Below are 12,280 nucleotides of genomic sequence, written 5' to 3'. Positions count from 1 at the left end.
CTCCAAAAATGTCTGGAAGTTGACTTTTGCTTTCGCTTTCTGAAGTTGTTGAATTTTGCATTACTCTTTTATTAAAGACTATCATTTGGCTTCACAGCTGACAGCGCACACAGCCGTGAGACTGAAAGAAAAAGTCAATAATAGCTTCTTTAATCTAAATAATTTTTTAAAAATCCTTTACTGTATACTCGGAGAGAACGAAATGACATCTAAAATGGCTGCAAAATATATGTACACCATTAGAAATGATCAATCTCATTTGCTTTATTTAAATAATCTACACTTTATTTTAATTGTTAATTAATTATTGATAAATATCATCCATTTTGAGATATAGAGTATATGTTATTAATTTGATGTTGATATATTACATGTTTTATACATACCTAAAATGCTGTGGCAATACTGTACTAAATGTCATGCCAATAAAGCAACCTGAACATGAGAGAGAGAGAGAGAGAGAGAGAGAGAGAGAGAGAGCAGCTGTGTGCAGATGGCTTCTAAATAGCATACAAATAAGAGAAATAGTGGAATTCTTTTTTTATTTTAACAGCCTTTTTGAAGTTTAACCCATAGAAAAGAAACGGTGTAAAACAGTGTCATAATAAATAGAAGTAAAACTTTAAGTTAAACATTACATTATTTTTGGGTCACATGTAGTTAACCATTTATGTGCCATGGGTAAAGGATGTGTTTCAATCCGGCTACCACTGCAAGTATATTTCAAACCTGTGGGAGGCACTGTAGTACAGTATGTGTCAAATGCAGTAATATAACAATTTAAAATAACTGCTATGTCAATCAGTTTTAATGTAATCAATTCCTGTTATGCGAAAGTAGAATTTTTTGCATCATTAGTTAACTCTTTAGTGTCACATGGTCCTTCAGAAATCACTGACATGCTTATTTACTGCTCAAGTGCTCTTTTTTTCATTTTGAAAATAGTTTGTATAAATAAAACCATGTTTTTTCGAGATTCTGATGAACAAAGGTAGATTTTTCATCATGATTACTTGATGTATGTGCTGTATATAATGCTATTACCATCACACTTGACTAATTCAGCATGGAAGCATTATACTAAAGTAATAATTTATTTAAAATACAAAAATTATCCCAAACATATGAATTGTATTATGCAATAAACATATAAAATTCAGATTTTCAAAACAGCACAACATAAATAATAGTCAATTTTTATTTACAAGAGCTTTGCAGACATATTAAAAGTATTAACCTTATTTTTTTCTTTTTGCAATAGGAGACTAAGAAACGTCATCATGAAATTGTCTCAGTCTACCGAATGCACCTTCTTTATGCTGTCCAGGTCTGTTTTCATTTCTATTAATTGTATTACAGTAAACACATCAACATTTACAACTTCTCATTTTATCATTCACTTCCTTTATATATAGTTTTACACTTTAAATAGTTTTTTCTTTAAACTAGAGATGGTTCACTATCACCCGAGCCTTCCAAGATTTATTTGACTGTAGTAAAACGTTATAGCATTTCATGAAAAGTTCCTAATGTTGTAAATAATGTTCAGTCTCCTGCATAAATGAATCAGTTTGCTTCATAAGGCCTCAGTGTTTCGTCTGGAGCCACAGGGATTTTGTTAAGATTTTGTATAAGATTGTGACAGCATACATTGCATGCGAAAAGTATTCATAGCGCTTCACTTTTTCCACATTTTTTGATGTTACAGCCTTATTCCAAAATAGATTAAATTCATTTATTTCCTCAACTCTACACTCAATACCCCATAATGACAATGTGAAAAAAGATTTTTTGTAGATTGTTACAAATTTATTCAAAATAAAACATGTCAAAGCACAAACCAAGCATGAAGGAATTGTCTGTAGACCTCCGAGACAGGATTGTCTCGTGGCACACGGCTGGAGAAGGTTACAGAAAATTTTCTGCTGCTTTTAAAGTTTCAATGAGCACTGTGACCTCCATCATCCATAAGAGGAAGATGTTTGGAACCACCAGGACTCTTCCTAGAGCTGGCCGGCCATCTAAGCTGAGTGATCGGGGGAGAAGGGCCTTAGTCAGGGAGGTGATCAATAACCCGATGGTCACTTTGTCTGAGCTCCAGTGTTCTTCAGTGGAGAGAGGAGAACCTCACAGAAACGCAACCATCTGTGCAGCAATCCACCAATCAGGCCTGTATGGTAGAGTGGCTAGACGGAAGCTACTCCCCGCCTGGAATTTGCCAGAAGGCATCTGAAGGACTCTCAGACTATAAGAAACTAAATTCTCTGGTCTGATGAGACTAAAATTGAACGCTTTGGAGTGAATGCCAGGCGTTGCGTTTGGAAAAAAAACGCACCGTTCATCACCAGGTGTAGCGTCCCTACAATGAAGCGTGATGGTGGCAGCATCATGCTTTGGGCATGTTTTCCAGCAGCAGGAACTGGAAGACTAGTCAGAATAGAGGGAAAGATGAATGCAGCAGTACAGAGACAACAACTCGGTGAATGTCCTTGAGTGGCCCAGCCAGAGCCAACCGTTGCGTCCCATCCAACTTGATAGAACGTGAGAGGTATTGCAAAGAGGAATAGGCAAAAATTCCCAAAGACAGGTGTGCCAAGCTTGTGGCATCATATTCAAAAAGTATGTAATTGCTGCCAAAGGGGCATCAACAAAGTATTGAGCAAAGGCTGTGAATACTTATGTACATGTGATTTTTATTGTTATTTATTTATTTATTTATTTATTTTTTCAGGTTTTTTATGTTTAACAAATTTGCAACAATTTCAAAATATATTTTTTCACATTGTCATTATGGGGTATTGTGTGTGGACTGTTGAGGAAATAAATGAATTTAATCCATTTTGGAATGAGGCTGTAACATAAAAAAAATGTGGAAAAAGTGAAGCACTATGAATACTTTCCGAATGCACTGAACCTTGCATAAAAATATCACGGTACTGTAATTACTGCTCTAAAATATGTTGTTTTTTAAAATGTCTGGGTGAAAAACAACAACTTTTTTCCCCATTGAGCATAATAAATTTTATTTCAAGAAACATAAAAATATTTTGGAACAGCAGCTTTTGATGTGAAGGGGGAAAGATACTGTTGCCCCAAAATAAATAAATAAATAAATAAAACAACATTAAAAAAAACCTTACATATACCATTGGAATGGTATAACAGAAAGTTTTAAAACCTTGACTTTTCCAAACTGCGGTAAACCTTGAAAACGGTTATCGTCCCATGCCTATTTTGTTTCGCTTATGTTTTTTTTTTTAAATAAGTGAAGCACCTTGATGATGGCTAAAATGAATCATTAATGTTTTAATAGATTTCAACATTGAATATTTAGGTGATCTATCCCATCAGTGATTTTATTCATCTATCACGTCTATGTAATTACTAAATAATTTCAGTTCAGAATTGCACTTCTAAACTCTGAAACTATTCATTTCAGGGTCAGATGGACGAAGATGTGCAAAAGGCTTTGAAACAGATACTTGTAATGTGCAAAATGCCAGCTGAAGCCAAGTGAAGGAGCCAGTCGTGCAGTTATTCAGAAACTGCCAAAAAAAAAAAACCTGTGATCAAAGAAAAGTCATCTGAGAAGGAAAATCCAGGATCCATCAATCACAACAACAGATGCAGTCCAGCATTGCAAATGAAATCACTGTTGGCTTTCCACAGATACTCTGCATTTGCAAAAACAACTGATAAGTGCACAATCTCCCAGCTCATACAGTGCCAGACAAAGAAACACAATCTACAGGCAATGATTTTCTATTTTGTACCAGCTATTTAATCCTCTTGCAAGGTAATCAGAATTATATTGTCAGTTAGCATTGAGGTTGAATGCAAAAACAAAGCACAGTGTTTGTTCCAGTCCACTGCAATGCTCCTTTATAACTCTTTTCATTCTTTTTCAGTGCTAGAGTGAGGACTTTAAAAAATCCACTTGTTTTTTTTTCTAAAATCACAGCCACTTGTCACATCTGTGTGTTGTGGAAAGTGAAACGGACATTGCCATGTGTTTTGAATTCTCCACTTTTTCAGGGTATGTGCTTCAACAAATTGCTCAAGCGCCAAATGCACTTTCATCAGTCAGTTTCACTCTTTGATGCCAGCATTTACCTGCCACTTTGGGGACTGCTGATTGTCTGTGTGCCTCTGCTCATGTTTAAGGTTGGTGGTTACATTTCTGAGTCCTTTACATTTGATGCTGCACTTTTAGTCTTTAGTGTAATGCAGGTTCTGCACTAAACCTTACCTTTTCAGTTGTATTTGCCTGCACACCTTTAAAGTCGTTTCTAATAGTTTAGATATCACTACATTAAGCAAATACTGTAAGTAGTTAAGACTCTAGTGACGTAGTGAGGGTTAGAAGGGAAATGATGGGTTGTGCTTTTGTTCAAGATTCAGTGTTAAGGATAAACACACTTCCCCACTTTAGGATGTTAAATGTTTGCCATATGAAGGATTTCCTGATACCTGAAGCGTAAACGCGCTTTGTAAATGTTCTGAAATTCACAGTAGCACTTGAAAACTATGCTATTGTCCTATAAATGTTTTATCCCTGTTCTAAAGTCTGGCACATTTCCTGGTTTAATACTGATTTGAATGTACTTTGAGGGATGAGTAAGATTATAGACTGGTTTTTAAAAAACTGCTTTCATTGATTATATAGCAGTTTTATGAAGTATTACATGTCCATTTCCTTGAAATAACACTATTTTTGTGCCATCTTTGCTTTGTTTATTGTTCTTTTCAGTCATTTGCTGAGTGCCATTTTGTGTTACTAAACAAGTTCAGAAATATACAAATACACTGTAGTCGTAGATAATACAGACTCATTACTGTTCAACAAATATCCGATACACAATTTCAGCTTCTGAACATTTTGAATGCAAAACATTGAAACTGCCCTGTTGAATACAATTGTTATTGAGCTCTTATACTGTACCTGCCATGATCAGTTCATAGTATATTGAGGTTTGTTTTCTTATGTATTTGTTACTGAGTCAGACAGTAAGTTGTTTGCAAGTGTTTTTGTTTAGTAATTAAACCTATGAATTTTTCTTCAGTTTGTCTTCATTGCATCAAAAAGTCACAGAAAGAAATGTTCTGTTATTTTAAACCATTTTCCGAATCAGTTTCCGCAGGTTTTATAAAATCTGTATATCTGCAGTTTGTATATCTTCCTCAGAATTTTTGTTTGCAAATACCAATATTCAAACATTCTTAAATCAAGATACATTTACTAGAGATCCAAAATTAAGAAGTTTGGTCTTCTAAGCAATTAAATGAGTTAAGCATGTCATGATATTGCCAAGTATGCGATCCTGGATTAACATCTATGTTGATCCTGGAACTTTATTTTTGTTCCAAGACGTAATCCGTACCTGTTCCCTACCCCTAAACGCAACTATAACTGTAAATTGCTCCCATAATGAGAGGGGAATATTAGTTGGATAATAATGTAAAAGTGCATAAACCTAACCATAAGCCTAAACTTAACATAAACTGTAAACATACCCGTTAATTCTGATTGGAATGTTGTTTGATGGATGTTAATCCAGGAACATGTCCTGCCTGGAGTTCATACCTAAAACAACAACAAATATAGGCAGGGTTTTCCATTTAGTTTTAATAACAAATCAATTCACTTTGTTCATTTTGCATATAAAGCTTTAACGTTTCGACATTTAAACTGCAAATACAAAGCAAAATTACTGAAAAAGTTTCAGAACAGCAGTATTTAAATGTGGGTGGCATGCTTCTTTGGGATTCTCCACACCATAACTCTCCTGCATGTGGAAAAGACAGTTAAAGTTGACTCATCAGAGAACAATACATGTTAAATACATTTATATTAAAGGTACAACCTATGCTGTATTTTTCAGTCACATCTCTAATGTACATTTAAGAAACATTGATGACCTGTAGAAACCCTAGTAGTGTGGTTTAAGTAAAAAAGGCAGTACATGTTTTCCAAGCTTTTGTAAGAACTTCTGTGCACCAAAATGCTTTCCGGGTATTGATTCTTAATTTGTATTCTACAAATGTGTATCCAGCTCTGCAAAGGCAGGAAGAGCTCAGTCCTGTGGCTTCAATTTCATGGCAAATGCCGATTTTGCTTTTGATTTTGTTGTTATTGTTTTCTTTTTTATAATCAGCAGGAGCATTGATGCTCAGGCACTTTTTGTGCGTCAACAACAAACTCGCTGTGAATTCTAACAAGTCTTTCGACCTTTTCAATAACAATTCAATGGTAATGCATTACAAAATAATTCTTACTTAACCAAATAGACATGAATGTCTTCAAGAGTACTTCTACAGTAAACAATGACTGGTTAAATTTGGATTAACAAACATGGATATTAAAGGGTTAGTTCACCCAAAAATGTCATCATTTACTCGCTTGTTGAACTTAATGGAAGGTATACTGAAGAATGTTGTTGGAAATAAGCTAACACTGACTCCAATAGCATTTTGGGTTTCTACTGTGGATGTTAGTGGCTTCTTTTTTCCAACATATTTCAGAATATCTTCTTTAGTGTTCAACAGAAGCAAGAATTTCATAAAAGTTTAGACTGAGTAAATGAGAGAGTAAATGGTGAGGAAATGTTTATTTTGGGTGAACTACAGTATACCTTTAATGCATGCATAAACAAAATGAGCATTAATGTATCATCAATATGCTAAAGGTCTATTGTTCTGAAAGAATGTTGACAGGCCCACATGTGACTTCCATTTGCTGTTGGTAATTTCTTTAAATTACTGCTTTGGTAAAGAAGAGTGCCGTCAAGGTTTCTTTAGATGCCATTTTGGCAAATTGCTCAACTTTCAGCGCCTGAAGGCCAATCCAGAGACAATAGTCCAGCTCATTCTGAGGACACAGTGTTCTTAGATGGCATGCCGACTGAATTCTGGGTAATGCCACCACTGTACCAGAATGCACGACCTCTTTAAAGTGTCTTTTTGCAGCTTTGTCCTTAAAAAGCACAGTTGAGTTCAACCAAACAGACACTGGATTACAACACTAAACACTCAAGGGCTGTGCAGAAAGTGTTTTATATTATATATTGGCACCTTTGAAAAAGTTGGAAAAGTTTACGTTGACAGATTATTTTTAAGACCCTGTTATGTTATTCGTTTCCTGTCCAAGCAATTGATTTAAGAATAATCCTCCTATGTGCTACAGGTCTTGAATGTTACACCAGACTAATTGTTGAGAACAGTGGTGTAAATGCTTGTCTCAGCTAGATGGTGCTGTTGACCAATATTACTTTGAAAAGGCTGAGAACGTCATGCATAAATCCCTGGTCAAATGCACAAGCATTCAAATTATATTTGGTGAATAAAATAGAACAAAAATATACAAAATGTGATTTGCCATGCATTATTTTATAGATGACCTATTAAAAATGCTTTCAAAAACAACAAGTCCCAATTTGATTTTATATGCATAGAAAGCATAAAAGCAAAACAAACATTCAAAATATGAGTGAAATAATGTTTGTTTTATTCACCAAAATATCCACAGTATTTATGTTAATACGAAACAACATACCCAAATCTTATATTCATATACACTCCAGCCACCTTTTAAGGTACACCTTACTACTACAGGGTTGGACCCCATTTTGCCTTCGGAACTGCCTTAATCCTTCATGGCATAGATTCAACAAGGTACTGGGCAAATATTCTCCTCAGAGAATTTAGTTGATATTGACATTGATAGAATCAAGCAGTTTGCTGCAGATTTGTCGGCTGCACATCTATGATTCAAAATCTCCCGTTCCACCACATCCCAAGGTGCCTCCATTGGGATTGAGATCCAGTGACTGTGGAGGCATTTGAGTACAGTGCACTTATTGTCATGTTCAAGAAACCAGTCTGAGATGATTCACACTATGACATGGCACATTATCTTGCTGGAGTAGCCATCAGAAGATGGATAAACTATGGTACTAAAAGGGATGGTCATTGTCAGCAAACAATACTCGGCAGGCCATGGCATTGACAAATGTTCAATAGGTACTAATGGGCCTAAAGTGTGCCAAGCAAATATCCCCAATACCATCACCAACTCCTGAACTGTTGATAAAAGGCAGGACTGATCCATGCTTTCATGTTATTGACGCCAAATTCTGACCAATCCAAATGTAGCAGCAGATATCGATACTCATCAGACCAGGCAACGTTTTTTCCAATCTTCTGTGTCCAATTTTGGTGAGCCTGTGTGAATTGTAGCCTCAGTTTTCAGTTCTTAGCTGACAGAAGTGGCAGGCCTGTGTAGTCTTCTGCTGCTGGTAGACTAATCTGCTTCAAGGTTGGACAATAAGGTGGTCGGTGAGTAGTATATCCTACCCACATACACCCCCATTTTGAAAAATGAATGTATTTATCTATTCATATATTTGGTACATCTTGAACAAAACCTATTTATTAAAATAATATTTAGTCACCAAAACATCAACAAAGGTGTGTGTATGGGAAAAGAGAGACCACTTTAAATAAAATTATGGATTTATGCTCATGTATTTCAATGAAACAAAATATACAGAAATGTTTCATTCTGTAACTAATTCTGTGGAATTCCTTTTTTTTTTTGTGCATGCATCTGATCTTTATATACATTTTAGAAGAGCAACAATACCAATGTTTTAACTTCAAAATGCCTTTGAAGAAATGTCTTGTCAGACCTAATCAAATAAAACAATTAACAAAAAATATGAAACTGGTGGAATTGACATGGTCCTCTTAAAAGTCCTCATCTATAGCCTTCAGAAGCACCACATGCGCTTCTCCAACCTCCACATCATCACCATCAGAATCTGATACGCCTAAAACAACCACATGTAGTAATTGCATATCAAAAACAGCCATGATAACAGTATTTAATGACATCATCCCCAGATCAATCTCCTTCTCTTGGGTGAAACAGACAGAAAACAACCAAAGCACAGTGTGCTAGTGAGGAATTCCTTATAAACCCCTTGGACTTAGAGTCTCTGTAATGGCTCTTTTTTTTTTACATCCAGTTCACACATGAGGTCATTGAAAATCAAAGCATGGAGGCCCCTTTGACTCAAAACTAACGGAGAATTAACCTGGCGAGCATGGGCGAGTTCCGTCCGCGTTTGAAGCAAAGTGACAGCCAATTTATGGGAGCACTTAAGCTTGTAGGGGAAGAAAAGAAGAACGAGCGCAAGACCTTGGTCTATGATGGGCTTATTAAAAAGTGAGAAGTGAGTTGTACTGTGCTGGAAGGGGGAATAATTGTGCTGTTATAAAAGAGACTTCAAAAATGCCAGTCGTGTCGTTGGAAAAACCGTTAGCAGCAGTGTGAAGGAAATGCCTCACGAAGGGTCCATGTGCTGGATCAAACCGTCTGCAGACACCATGTGTCCCTCTGTCCATCTTTCATGGTGAAACTGGCATTTGTTTCCTGCTGTTACGGGTCGGTGAAATGTGCTTATGTGACAGAGTGGTGTTGGTTAGACTGACGTGCTGATAAATCAATCGGTACGCTTGTCAAGGTTTAGCGGCTGCCCTGTAAATGCAACTGTGCTAAAGCGATTTTCACTGTTTAGAGATAGTTTAAATTTAATAGGATTTTTTCTTCACATATGAAAGTTGTTACCCTGGATTATTTTAAAAACCCAGGGTTAACTTAATCTATGTTATGTTGCTTCTCGTTATGGCAAAATGCTTTTTCACAATCATGTCATTTTTGGAATCTGCCTTTGAATGCCTGTTTCTCCTTGTAAAGTGGCTTATAAAATTTAAAATAATTAACAAGTATTCGAGTCCCATTGAACCTTTTCTAGTCACTTAAAATTGCTGCTTCAGCATTTCAAATGAAATGTGATTTAAAATGGTCATGGATATTCAGCGGTGACACAGTGGTGTGCAGTGGGTAGCGCTGGCTGGGTCAGCTCGCATTTCTATGTGGAGTTTGCATGTTCTCCCTGTGTTTGCATGGGTTTGTGGTCCCCACAGTCCAAATACATGTGCTGTGGGTGAATATTGGCGTACTCACACTATGTACGTTGTCTTGAACCGGGCCGAAGCACGCTTGTCCCCCCCTCCCGTCTCCCTGACGACCCGCACTCACATTGCATTCGCACCTGAGCTTGCTTGCGTCATCGATGATGCGCTGTTTTAAGTGCTTTCACTCAGCACAGTGGAGATTTCTTTATATCGTTTTAGTCGTTTGGGATGCAGTGACATTGCAGTCAAATATTTCGCCGAAATGATCCAAAGTATCTGGATTGCAAGCCTTCATGATTGCAAACTGAGATTGTATCACTCAGCGTGCAATGTCAGACACAATCACTCAATGGAGTGAGTGACGTCACTGCTCACAAACAATCATAAAGTCCTCGTGCTGCAGGAATTAGGAGGTTTTCTAAAGGTGCAGCTGTCGTGCAGGAGGTGGTTTTGCGTCTTAATAATCGACGACAGTTTGCGTTCATTGAACAGTAAGAATGATTAATAAGCACATAGGAAACAGTCCCTTAAAAGTCACATCTCGTCTTCAGTTTTGAGTTCAGGTGCGCTTTGCATCCACACTACAAGCGTACCGTGTGAGCGCCCAAGTGAACCGTGCTCTGGCCACACCTCTTCGCAACTGGGTCAGGGCCGTTGTTCCTGACATTTTATCCCTATCACATCAGATTATGCTACCAACACGGTATTTGAATGGTTCTGAGGTTGGGGTTAGGGATTAGGTAGGTTAGGTAGGATAGGGTGATTAGGTAGGTTAGGGCTTCATATCACACTAATCCACATAAAATTTACACTGGTAGCAAAATCTGATAGGTAGCATATTGTGTCATTAAAATGTCCTACCTACTTTTTAAATAGGAGGTAGGACACATCTGAGAAGGTAGGACAAATCGACAGAACACTGAAACCATGCCTGAGCCCGATTCAGAGCACTCACACTTCTCAAAACGATCTGGGAAAACGGGCCTTGAGTCACGGTTCGGATAGCATAGTTGTGAGCTACACTCTTAGGTAAGCTAAATTGACCCTTTCACTAAGCCCCGCGCATCCTTAGTTACTGTTGTTATGCCTGTCAAGCTTTAGTGCCCTGGCCACCTCTATTACAATATGTATGCGCCAGTGCTCAGGACATATCCCAGGGATTTATTAGTAATTTTGGCGACAGGGTGAGATATCGGAGAAAGCCCAGACAAAAAAGGACTGCAGTGGTGCATATACAGGGGTATACCTCATGACATAATATACAACCGATTAGAAAAGGTTTAATTATAATTTAAGCTAGATTAGCCTAGCCGCCTCATACGCTGACCATTCAACAGCTCCATGTACAGTCCATGTACAGCAGGAGAGGTGAAGTTGAAAATAATCGAATAATAACAAATTAAACCGTGATTTCTCTTTTTATGTGTCAAAAAGCCTGATAGACTAATGTTGTGCAATAAAATATAGCATTACTAACCGATGAGGAAACACGCATGGACAGAGCTTCAACATAATTTGTTCATAGAAAGAACAGTCAGAAAGGGGATTATATTAATATTAATCCGACACCAAATATAAACGACCAAACCGCTATTATGTCGTCACCAATGACTAAATCTCCAAAAGACTGACGAAAACAACGGTGAATTGTAGCTCTGACATGGGGGTTATAAATGACTTAAAAATAGCTGCGGGTGAAGTATATTGATTGCAAGTGCTCCGTTTTTGATCATATCTCTGGTTTGTTCTGTTGATATGTAATTTCAAATATTCGTAGCTTGAAACAGATGGACATACAGTATGACTGGATTGTGCTCGCTCTTACAGCTATTGCGAGGGCTTAAATGGAGCAGTGCTCTTAATATTGAGCAAAAAAATAAAATAAAATAAAATAAATAAAAAAAGACAGCCATGAAACATAACCTGCTTTGTATTTTTGTAAGAAACACAGTTTAGATCTTTTTAGGGTAAGAGGTTTTTGAGTTATTGCCATCTATCACTGAACGTGTCAGGAATATCGATAAACAAAAACCAACGTAACTGCGCTTCTTTTTAGCGCCCCTCACACAGCTTATTCACGACTTTTTTAGGGACACCGGAATATCAGATTTGCACAGGTCCATATGCAACAATACGGCTTGTTTCCCTCGCTCGAAAGCGTGACAAACTTCCTGCAGGTAGCTACGGTTGCTAAGCCACGATTGGTGTGTGGCGTTTTTTTTAGGTGTGGCTTAGCGAAGGGTCAATTGTCTGTAGTGTATGTCATGGTCCTCCAAGTTGGGGGTTGAGCGTTGGGCTAACA

The 12,280-nt window shown here is 37.2% G+C and overlaps 1 protein-coding gene across 1 annotated transcript in view; it reads left to right on the top strand.

The window, feature by feature from the left end:
* The window catches only part of rai14 (retinoic acid induced 14), a 65,855-nt gene extending 60,798 nt beyond the window's left edge, over nt 1-5,057 (top strand). Inside the window, 2 exon segments of the mRNA XM_056446156.1 lie at nt 1,262-1,327; nt 3,440-5,057. Coding sequence (XP_056302131.1) covers nt 1,262-1,327; nt 3,440-3,517 — 144 coding nt within the window. The 3' untranslated portion in view covers nt 3,518-5,057.
* The last annotated feature ends 7,223 nt before the right edge of the window (nt 5,058-12,280 follow it).

The sequence above is a fragment of the Danio aesculapii genome, chromosome 21 (genome assembly GCF_903798145.1).
Source record: "Danio aesculapii chromosome 21, fDanAes4.1, whole genome shotgun sequence".
In the NCBI taxonomy this organism is placed as follows: domain Eukaryota; kingdom Metazoa; phylum Chordata; class Actinopteri; order Cypriniformes; family Danionidae; genus Danio; species Danio aesculapii.
This window is presented reverse-complemented; position numbering and strand designations above follow the sequence as displayed.